A 10,810-nucleotide genomic window follows, 5' to 3' on the forward strand; every position below is an offset into this window, starting at 1 on the left:
AAAAAAAAAAAAAAAAAAAAAAAAAAGAACCTCAGTTTTCTCACCTATAAGTTGGGCTAAATTGACAGGGTTGTGAAGTTTAGAGACCCTGAAGTGCTAAGTAGAGGGACTGGCCCAAGTGCATACTCAGTAAATAACAATGACTTGTTTACTTACAATGACTTTCCTGATAGGCCAGCAGGAAGCATACTCATATCCTAGAGTGCCCCAGATTCTTCAGGTCCCTGGCATTCCTCTACCTTGAAGGGACTTCACCAGTGGTGTCCTAGTCGTACGTGCACAGTCCTTCAGTAAAGTTACAAACACAGTTGGTGTTTTGATTGGATTGAAGTCAGCACACCTTCCTGTAGGCTTTCCTGTCTCTTTGCTGGGAGCCACAGGCAGCTTGGCTCTGCTTACCATCCTGGAGGTTCCCCATTTCCATTCATCAGCCTCCCATGCTCCCCTGAATCACACTGTGGAGGAGGGAACCAGGTCACCATCCCGTCCCTTTGAACCCAGTGAAGGGCAGTTGTAGAGCCTGCTCCATGGGTCCCTGCAAGTCCCTTGTGGTGACCCATAGATGTGGAGCACTCAGAGGGAAGAAAGCTTCTCTTGGACTGCTGTGCTTTGATAGTATTAGTGTGACTCTCTTTGTTAATGCTTTGAGAGATGAGTCTTTCTTTTGAAGAGTAGTGTTAGCCCACTGCAGTGCTGAGAAAGTTGAGTAGAGCCAACTGGCTAAAAGGAATAGTGATGACTGAGAATCCCTAGCCCTTCTGTATTTCTCCAGTCTAAGTTATATTTTGCTCATTGTATTTGGGAAGTTGCTATTTTGCAATAGGTCAAAATCAAACTCACTATTCCAGTCAGGCTTTCAGGTAGGCAGACTCTACATTTTTCCATGTCAGAATACTCAAAAATAATTCCCTTATGCTATCACACTGCAGCCAAGTTAAGTCTTCTATATTAGAGACTCTTAAATGTTTGCAGACAGAGATTTCACAAAGAGCTCCATTAACTTCATCTGCATGGAAAATTGTATATTAATACCTTCAACAGAAACAGTTCTTAAGTGTATCTTTTAGATCCAATGAGACAGAGCCAGAAGTGCTTTCCTGGTTACCTTTCCACCTATTTCATTAACTCCATTGATGGAAAGGATTTTCAAACTCTGACCTTAGCCACAGAATTGGTTTAAGTTCTAAGAATTACTAATTTTGTATTTCATTGTAGTCCGTGAGGAAATAGAAGGTACTTTCTCATCAAAACAGCTTCTTTTCCCCTCCCAAGTTTACCCTGATCCTGGCGTTCTTGCCCTGAGTTCTTGCCCCTGCTTCCTCCCTGCTCTGCTCTAGAGATCAGAAGCAGGCCCAGTGGTTCCTTTCATCTCCTCCTCACCCCTGTCCCAGCCCCAGCCCCAGCTCAGCTACCTCAGAGGCTGGTCAGGCCCTGCCTTCTCCCTCCTGGACCCCGCGTTCCCCGGAGAATCTGAGCAAGTTGAGGTCTCTGCACAGGGTGAGGCTTCTGTTGCTCAGCCCAAGAATTTTTGGTTCATCAACATTAAATAATTAGAGATCACGAGGCCTTACCTGTGCCTTCACCCTCTAAACATATCATAGCTCTTCTATGTCATGGCACTTGACTGTGTTTATTCAGCATAATGAGGGCAGCATTCAGGCTATAGCTGACCTGTTAAATATTTACCCATGAGGCGGATATGCGTGCATGAATCAGCAGTACTTATCAGAGTGTGGACTGCATGGTAGGTAGGTTGTACACCCTCACAAGCCCAGAAACTACTGTTAGGCAAAAGGTGAAATTAGCATCCTTCAGAAACAAACTCAGTTAAGATAGTCTTTCATAACACTGAGGCTCGCGGTGCGCGGCTAGAACAGTCAGAGAAGACCGCGCATGTGCAGCGGTCGGCTCCTCGCATCCATGGTGCTGTGACTCTGACAGAGGGCTGGGGCCGCTGCAGAGGAAGGAAAAACGTGAAGATCAGTGCCTGCCTGCCTGCCACGCAGAGGGGTGTAAGGGGATGTGAGCAGCATCTGCTTCAGCCTGGCCTGAAGTGCCTGTAGGAGCCCTTTATCCTCCTTTGGATCCTGACCCAGCAGACTGGAAACCAGACCCACTGTTTCTTCCCAACTCCCTCCTTGGGCTGGGGGTGTGGCTCAGTGGTGGAGAACTTGGCTAGCATGCTTGAGGCCCTGGGTTCCATCCCAAGTCCTCCTCCCTTTAGGGAGGCAGCCTATTTAAGGAAGGAAAAAAAAAAAAAAAGCAAACCTTGGTTCTACTGCCGACTAGTTATGCAAACCTGGGGCAATTTACTCTTCTCTCCAAACCTTGATTTATTCGTTTGTAAAATTACAATACTCGCCAGGTCCGGGGGATTTAGCGCAGTGACATTGTGCCTGCCTAGCAAGCACAGGGTCCCAAGTTCGATCCCCGGTACCAAAAAAAAAATTTTTTTTATAATCACTCCCACCTCAGTGATATGTGAGGTCAATTAAATTAGGTAATGTGATAAAGCAGTTAGTAAAACATGTTAGTTCTTAATAATCACAGAAGCAGGGTGTAGAAACATGGCTTGGCAGCAAACATTGTCATCAGGCTTTGGATCTCTTCACACCTCTGCTTCTTTCCTTCATTGTAGTAATTTTTCTTTCATGACTACATTTCCAAATGACACAGTTCAAACAAAGAGGTAAAGAAATGGGTGGGGGTTAAAGTTCAGAGGGTTGCCCATAGACTGTTTTTCTTCTTTGTCTGTAGTCTAATAAATGATTAAAAACTTATCCTCTGCCTTATATATGTCAGAGCCCGTTACCACCAAGTCCTGAGAACTATCCACTGGGGGGTTATAATGCCAAGGATTGTTTCTCTAACATAAAGGTACGAACAGCCTGGAGCCTGGTTTTGTTCATGTTATACAGATATTTATCCTGCCACTGTAAGATACATAATGGGTCTAATCTTCTTGCCTGCATCTTCGTGAGCAGTTGTCCATTCTGATGGACTCGTACAAACCTTCTGATGAGATGTTTGTCTTCTGTGTACTTCGTGCATACAGAGGACAGAAAGCCATGCGAATTTTCCTCCCCTTCTCAGAGTTTAGTTACATCGAATCCAGTGCCTCCTGTCATACTGGCAAAAGGAAACAGTGGTCTTGCTGCTTCTGTGCAGTTGCCAGTGCAGGTGATTCATTACTGTCATACTGAGTCAGATGTGCTCTTATTAACGTTCTCAGCTGTCAGAGTTGTATCAGCCGAGGTGTCGTTGGAGGAAAAAAAAAAAGTTAATTTCAAACGTTTCCTTTCCACATAACACTTCCTCATGTCGCCTAGCTTTTGTTTGTTGGGAATTTTCAATCCCATAAACAAGCAGAATATTCTTCTTTGCCAGAAAAGTAATTTCAGAAATGTATGCTCAGTACAGGATGAGTCTCAAGTCCTTTGGTACTTTGATGTGTTCCCTGTGTCACCAGCCCTACGCCGAGCCAGCCTGGCCTCCCCTCTTCAGGAGCTCGCTTCTAGGCAGTTAACGTGCTCTTCTTCCCTCTACAACCTTGCAACTGTGGGGACTCGGATAGTGGGTGATGCAGAATGAAGGAATGTTAGAGATTTTTTTAAATATCTCATATTACAGGGAGGTTTTAAGGGATTCATAGAAGTGTGTACGTTAAATATGGGAAAACTAGGGCAAAAGGAAAATTAAGATTGATAAGTGAAATGCATGCTGTAAAGTTTTGACCATTTTTTCTAATAGTTATATGCTGGTTAACTGACACTGGAAAAGTTTTACTTCTGAAAGCTGTGGAAACTATTTCTGAATTGACCTTGTATCTTAAGTGTTTGGATCAACAGTTATGGACTGTGCTTTGTTGTTTAGACTGTACATTCCTGTATACCTTTTAATACAGGATAACAGAGGTGAGGAACTATAGAACTGGTCTCTTAAGGATACTGCTACAAGGCTGCAACATCCCTTTTGGTTCAGTTCGTGTGTTTAATGAGTACCTTACTGTGTCCGGCATTGAATCAGGCCTCAGAATGAAGACTGCAAAAGAGTGTTTCAATAATACACACAGCTCCTTTATGTCTGTAAGCCATCTATCTGTGCCAGTCAGAGTTGGCTAATTTGTACTTTTGGATGATAAGAGCCTTAGTTGTTTTTAATGATGAGTACCATGTACGTGCTACTGTAACAGAATGGGTTAAAATAGAGAAAATGGGGTTGGGGATTTAGCTCAGTGGTTCCATCGCCTGCCTCGAAAGCACAAGGTCCAAAATTTGATCCTCAATACAAAACAAACAGCAACAACAACAAAAATATAGAGAGAGAGATGCATTGTTTCTCTGGTGTGAGAAACCCAAGGGATAAATAAGGAACATACTAGAAGATAGATATTGGGAAGTAGGAAGAAAATAGGAAGGGGAACAAGTGATCAACAAGGGGGAAAGAAGGAGAAAAATGGAAACAAAGCCTTTATAAATGGAGAGAAGAAAAGGGGTTGAAGGGAGGGGAGGGGAAAAAAGAATTAAGATAGGGCCTGGGATTTAGCTCAGTGGTTCCACCCCCTGCCTTGCAAGTGCAAGGTCCTGAGTTTGATCCCCAGTACCCCTCCCAAAAAGAATTAAGATATATTATGTAGAGGCACAAATTCCCAACAGTGAATGTGATAATTATGCATGTGATAAATATGTATGACAAATATGTATTAATTTTTAAAAATAAAATAAACTTTAGAAATAGAATCACAAACCCCATATTCCCATCATAGTCAGTCCAAGGCAGAGGCGGGCAGACCGAGGGGGGAGTCTGGGTCTGTGGGAGGCGTCACTCCCTAAGGTACTGGACCCCGAGAGAAGTGCTCACTGTGCTCTTGTCCTTCCAGTGCGCTGGGTGGCTCTTCAGCTCTTCACATCCCAGCTTTTCCAGGAGGCGGTTGTCTCATCGATTATGTTCCTCAAGTGTGCCACCTGCTTACCAACAAGGTAAAAGCCAATCCCTCGGCCCTCCTGTTGTGTGAGCTCCCAGCACGCCGCAGAGCTGGCGTCCTCTTGCCTGCACCAGCCCTTCTGGGCCTCCACCTGATGTGTGCCTCTGCTACTTTGAATTGCAATTCATCTATTTCTCGCCCTGTTTCTTTATTCTTTTCTCCTTTCCTAAGGATTGCTCACAGCAGTCCTCCTGCCTCAGCCTCCCAAATGCTGGTTATAGGCATTTGCCCCTGTTCCCAGCCTATGGCTCTAAATTTTTGAACCCTTTTATTTCCCAACTATCTGGTGTGTGCACGCATCTATGCCTATGTTTGCCGCTAGTTGATATCAGGGTAGTTCTTTAAAACTACCTTCATTTCTTTCTACTTTTCTGTACGTCACCTTTACATAGCCAGTTCTTGATTCTTTGCATCACTTCTGGGAGCAGTTTGCTGGAGTCCTGCCCCTGGGGCAAGAATTCCAGGTCAGCTCGTTGGCACATCAGATTATCTAAAGTTTCTTTTAGCTGTGTTAATGAGTCATTACACTGACAAGTAGCTGAATGTACTGTAGTGGTAGTTGTCAGATATTTCCAAAAAGTATAAAATATACTTGTTAACATCCAGTGAGTGTCTTTAGCCGAAAACTAGAGATATTAATGCACAAGCAACCATTCTCTCCCACATGGACTATGACTCAGTTTATTTAATTGCCAAAGTACTATTTTTCCTTGCTCTTGTTGACTTGTTCATATTGGCTTGGAAAAGAGATCTTTTGTTTGTCTGTCATATTCAAAAGATAGCTCATCTCTATACAGAAAATACCTTAAGGGGGGGCTGGGGATTTAGCTCAGTGGTTGGTGTCTCCTCCTGCCTCATAAAGCGCAAGGTCCAGAGTTCGATCCCTGGTACCAAAAACAAACAAACAAAAAAAAAAATTAAAGGAACAATAATATAGGCTTTTGTATCATTTTCAGATGTCAGAGAAACTAAAACCTGGCAACTCTGCAGTCTGTGGGCCTTGCCTAGATTCCAGGACATTTAACTCTCACAAAGTGGCAGCTTCTCAAGGAACCAGATTCCCCCAGCCACCGCTGCCCTCCTCCAAGACCCGTCGGAGGGCAGAATTCTTATTTACATTCCGGGGCTCTACACTGCCCTCCAATCTGTGTCCCAGAATTATAGAGAGAAATGCAGATTGGGTCTTCCAGAACTGAGAAGAAAAGCCTTTTTCAAGCTCTCCAATTGAGATTAATTTCTAGTCATACATTTTCCTCCAAAAATTATAATATCATTTTCCCAGAAATACTAGAATCAGTGAGTTTTTCTTATCTGGTTCTCTTTCATTAATTTTACTTGTCTTTTCAAATGGGTGTTCTTCTGTTTGCTCCAAACGAGGACAGTATGGGCTGCTTTTAGGAACAATCTTTTCAAATGAATTTCCATAATTACATTGGAATCTATCTTTATAGCCAGTTTTGTTGTGGGTTTCTGTTAAAATGGTTTTCTGTTTTTAAAACCAAGTACACAGAACTGTTTTCATCCCCTTTTTAAACAAAGCCACTTAAGCAAACTTATCATCTGTTTTTCTTTTCCGAAAATAACATTTCTGATCGTGCTTTGAGCCTGCAAAGTAAGCACTGCTTTTATAAATTGACATAAACCCTACTGCATAAATGGAATTGTTTTACTTTTAAAGCGTGCAGCATGGCTGTCAGTATCAGTTGTGTCAAGGTTATTCCAAGTACTTTATCTTGAGCTTTTGGTAGCCGTGGAAATGCAGTGTGCTACAGCCAATGTAAACAGTTTTGGGGACTCTCTTTCCTGCTGTTTCTTTCAGCTGTTAGGAGGACATGATGAAGAATGTTGTTTTCATGTTAGAAGCTGGTGTGTAAATGGCTAACTTTCAGATACCTGGCTTAATGAAGTCACAGTTTTTTAAAAAATGGAGACTGTTATTCAGTGATAACAAGGCAATATAAAAGGCAAAATAAAATAAAATCTTCTATTGTGATATAGTACTTCTTATTCTGAATGTTAGGAGCTTAAAAAGAACAATTTAAGCATTATCTTGTCAATTCAAGAAAACAAAAGGAAAAACCACATGATTAGAAAAAGTTTTTTGTAATAGAAAATATCAGCTGATAAGAGCAAAAAGAACGATGGAATTCAAAAAAAATCATCATTTTTCAGCCCCTAATAAACAGTTGATTCAAAAAAAGAATCTCCCAACTGATATCAAACTATTAGGTGAATGCCTGGTGCTTTGAGAAATATCCCGCGGGCTACTCATTAGGGGATGCGGGGAGGGAGGGAGTACAGATAAGATACAGATTCAGTGTGGCAAAGGGGAGCATCTCCCAGTGGAGTTGTCTGGCTGTCATTACCACAGCCAAGTGAGCAAGCCCGGTATCACGTGTGAGGTTCTCATACCCAAAATATTTTGCCCAAATCCAATCAGACCTTTGGCTCAAATTGCCACTTCATAGGCAGTACAAAAGGTAGAGGAAGAAAGATGGAAGCAATCAGATGGTCGAGACTAGAAAACTAAAACCAGTCACGTTGCAGAGTCAATGTCCTCCACGCATGTGTGGGAACACATATATTTGCACTCACACTCAAGGGTGTGCTGTCATTTATGATTACTCTAGGTTCAAAAAATGTACAGGATACAAAAAACAAATAAAATCCATGATCCTGGATTCTACCTTGCTTTTTAACATGTTTTGCAGATAGCTGGAAAACTCTGAAAATGGACAGAGTACTACATGACCTGGCAGATGACCTGTTACGTTTGTTGGGTGTGGTCATGGCCCTTCAATCCGTAGGAGGATGTCTTATTTTTTGGAATTTAAATACTGAAGCATTTAAGGGTGAACTGCCAGGAGGTCCCTCATTTCCTTTGAAATGTTTCAGCAAGATTGATTGATAGGTTGATAGATGTATAGAGGCTGGATGAAGCAGGGAGGCAAAGTAGTCAAGGTGTTGAAAATAGGTAGCAAGAGTACGGGTGTTCATTCTCCTGTTCTTTCTAGTTCTCTGAATCTTTGAAAATTGTCACGCTGAAACATTACAGTCTTTTTCTACACTACCTCTCAGCTTTGGATTCCCATTCCAGGTGCAGTATGTGATTCAAGGATATCATAAAAGAAGAGAGTATATTGCTGCTTTCCTCAGTCACTTTGGCACGTAAGTTCTACTGGGTGGAACCCGTGGGCCTGTGATCCTCTTGCTTGCTGACGACCCTGATGTCAGGTCTTGATTGAGAAAGTAGTAATCATTCTTCTGTACACCTGTTCAGTGCTGTTTCCGTTGTTTCGGGTACAGTGCTCCCAAGATGACATTCTTCAAGCATTCTTTGGTAAACAGTAGAATCAGGTACCCTCTCAGCAGCAGCAGCTGCTTTTGCAGTGTGCACACCACTCTCCTCTGTCATCTCACAGCAGTCAAGAGGAGAACCAGGCAGGGATTCTGGACACATTTTATTGCAGACCGTCTTGAGACTGTGGAAATCACATACATGGAAGAGGAGGAACTGACAGGACAGCACTACCAACAGGGCACACACATTTGGGAAAAAATTTAACATCAGACGTAAAAGCAGTGAGTCATTCTTGAGTTAGAAGAGGATACGGAGAGCAAAAAGGGAACCGTGTAACTGCAGCTGCAGAGTGGCCCCTCCTGCTGCCCTCCTGTGCATCTGTCCTTTCCTCTGGCTGTCAGAGGCCATGCTGCTCGGTGGCTGTGTCCTTTGATGCCGCCCGGGCCCTTATCAAGCTTCTGCTGGGGCTTGGTTATGTAGGAGAGGCTGTGACTCCTCAGCCCGTACGAAGTTGGCATTCAGCCTGTGTGCACCTTTCCGTAGCACTGAGTGCTAAGGTTCCCGTGGTCTGGGTAGAGCCCACCTTATTTCAGAGAAGGCTGATAAATAATAGAAGCATACGTGTAGGAGCACAAAAGTACATTTTAAAATAAATAAAAGAAATTGGAAAATTGGGTTTAGGAAAGAGCAAATTAAGCCAAGGATAAGACTGTCCATTCCCTGGGGATATTATTTTTAAACTGTGGGACAGTTACAAGCAAAATTTCTGATTCTTCAAAATGATGTGAAGCAATTTTCTCGTATTTATATGTATTATCCAAAATAGAAATAGCAGTATCCAAACAATATGACTGTCTCATGTGAGTCTTTAATACTGAAGTTTTTTCAGCCTGTTTATGAACATTTTGAGGAAGTAGTTTTGATACAGTGGCTAATAAATGGTACATTAATCTTCTAATGTTTGCATAAGATTATCTTTAGTGCATATAATTAAAAATAAAGAAGTTAATAAAGTAACCTCCAGAGTGGGGTACACACACCCTGGGAGTTACAGAGCTCCAGTGGGGTACAAAAAAAACCATGAAAGCTGCACGTATATTTGTTTTTAAATAACATTCTTTTTAATGTATGTGTTTGTGTATGTTATGCACACAGTACAGTAACCTACTTGTATGCCATCACTAATTATACGGTATGGCTGTACTGTATACATAATAAAAGGCTATGGGATGCAGATATTATCATTTAGATATCAATGTTATATAACATTGAGTACATTATAAATTCATAGAGGGAAACAAATGAGTAAACAGCATTGTTGACTGATGGCAGAAGTTTTTTGTTGTTCTTTTGTTTTTGTTTGTTTTCCACTACGGGGGATTGAACCCAGAGCCTTGTCACAGAGCTACATTGCCAACCCTTCTATATTTTGAGACAAGGTCTCATTAAGTTGCTCGGACTGGGCTCAAACTTTCTATCCTCCTGAAGGCAGAAGATCTGAATGATGTATTAACAGTCTTTGAGCAGCTCACTTAGCCATCAGCATCCTAGGTCCTTAACCTCTCCAAGGATTGCAGCTGTCCCTTCTTCATCAGTGTAAGTGATCTGATTGGCCTGACTGGGGAAAAGGCCACTTCAAAGGCATCAAAGGCCTCCTTGGAAGAGAGGGTGTTTCTTGTCCTCAGTATCTACTTACTTTTGTCACATTACGGTGGCAGCATCCTCCAGGCACCCTGCTCTTAGGGAAAGGAATGGGGCAGGCCTACCAGAATCCTGCCCGAGGTGTGTCCCAGCCACCTGAACTCATCACCTACCCCTCTGACACTGCCACTCTGCTTTGGCCCCAGTGGGGAGGGGGCGGGACACACAGGTCCCACACAGAAAGGAGTCCACAGATTTTGGAAGAAAAGTAATATATGACCCAACATTTAGTGATACTGTTACTGCTTATGAAAGTGAGGCCTAATGATCATTATACAGTTAGTGTGCTATTTGGTATTATAATGTCATTGCTAACTTGATTTTTTAATTTGTCCTTTTATTCATAACTAGAAATTAAGGTTTACATTATATAGTCTCTCATACTTTGTTGTTCACGACCCTGTAATGAAGTCTGCAAACATTATACTTGTTTCACACGTGAGGAAACTGAGACTCTAAAACTGAAGCACTTGCCTGAGGTCACAACAGATAATAAATGACAAAGCTGTGACTTAAACCTAGATGTTCTCATTCCCCGTCCCACACCCTTCATGTATCTAGACTCATTCACCTTAAATCCACGAGATTCAGTAACCCTAACCTCACAAATATACGCTTTACTTGGTTCCATCTTTTTCATACCTTATTTTTATGAGGCTTTTCTGTTTGTGTGTTTTTATTACTTAGAGGTGTCGTGGAATATGATGCAGAAGGTTTTACAAAACTCACCCTGCTGCTGATGTGGAAAGATTTTTGTTTCCTTGTGCACAGTGAGTATGCTTTTGCTATCAGCATTTCAGAATACTTTTTTTTTTTTTTTTTTT

General features: G+C 42.2%; 1 protein-coding gene and 1 long non-coding RNA gene across 4 annotated transcripts in view; one reads left to right on the forward strand and one right to left on the reverse strand.

Annotated features, from left to right (window-relative positions):
- The window catches only part of LOC104848654, a 3,340-nt gene extending 1,659 nt beyond the window's left edge, over positions 1 to 1,681 (reverse strand). The window contains exons 1-2 of the long non-coding RNA XR_776490.2: positions 1,572 to 1,681; positions 157 to 285 (exon numbers count right to left, since the gene is read on the reverse strand). This is a non-coding gene — a long non-coding RNA (uncharacterized LOC104848654). The remainder of the gene's footprint in view (positions 1 to 156; positions 286 to 1,571) is intronic.
- The window catches only part of Babam2 (BRISC and BRCA1 A complex member 2), a 471,740-nt gene that overhangs the window by 395,182 nt on the left and 65,748 nt on the right, over positions 1 to 10,810 (forward strand). For all 3 annotated transcript variants that reach the window (XM_010604714.3, XM_010604713.3, XM_019204631.2), the window contains 3 exons: positions 4,880 to 4,979; positions 8,082 to 8,152; positions 10,674 to 10,756. In XM_010604714.3, coding sequence (XP_010603016.1) covers positions 4,880 to 4,979; positions 8,082 to 8,152; positions 10,674 to 10,756 — 254 coding nt within the window. The remainder of the gene's footprint in view (positions 1 to 4,879; positions 4,980 to 8,081; positions 8,153 to 10,673; positions 10,757 to 10,810) is intronic.

Source organism: Fukomys damarensis, unplaced genomic scaffold (genome assembly GCF_012274545.1).
Source record: "Fukomys damarensis isolate Sample0158 unplaced genomic scaffold, DMR_v1.0_HiC HiC_scaffold_2, whole genome shotgun sequence".
Classification (NCBI taxonomy): domain Eukaryota; kingdom Metazoa; phylum Chordata; class Mammalia; order Rodentia; family Bathyergidae; genus Fukomys; species Fukomys damarensis.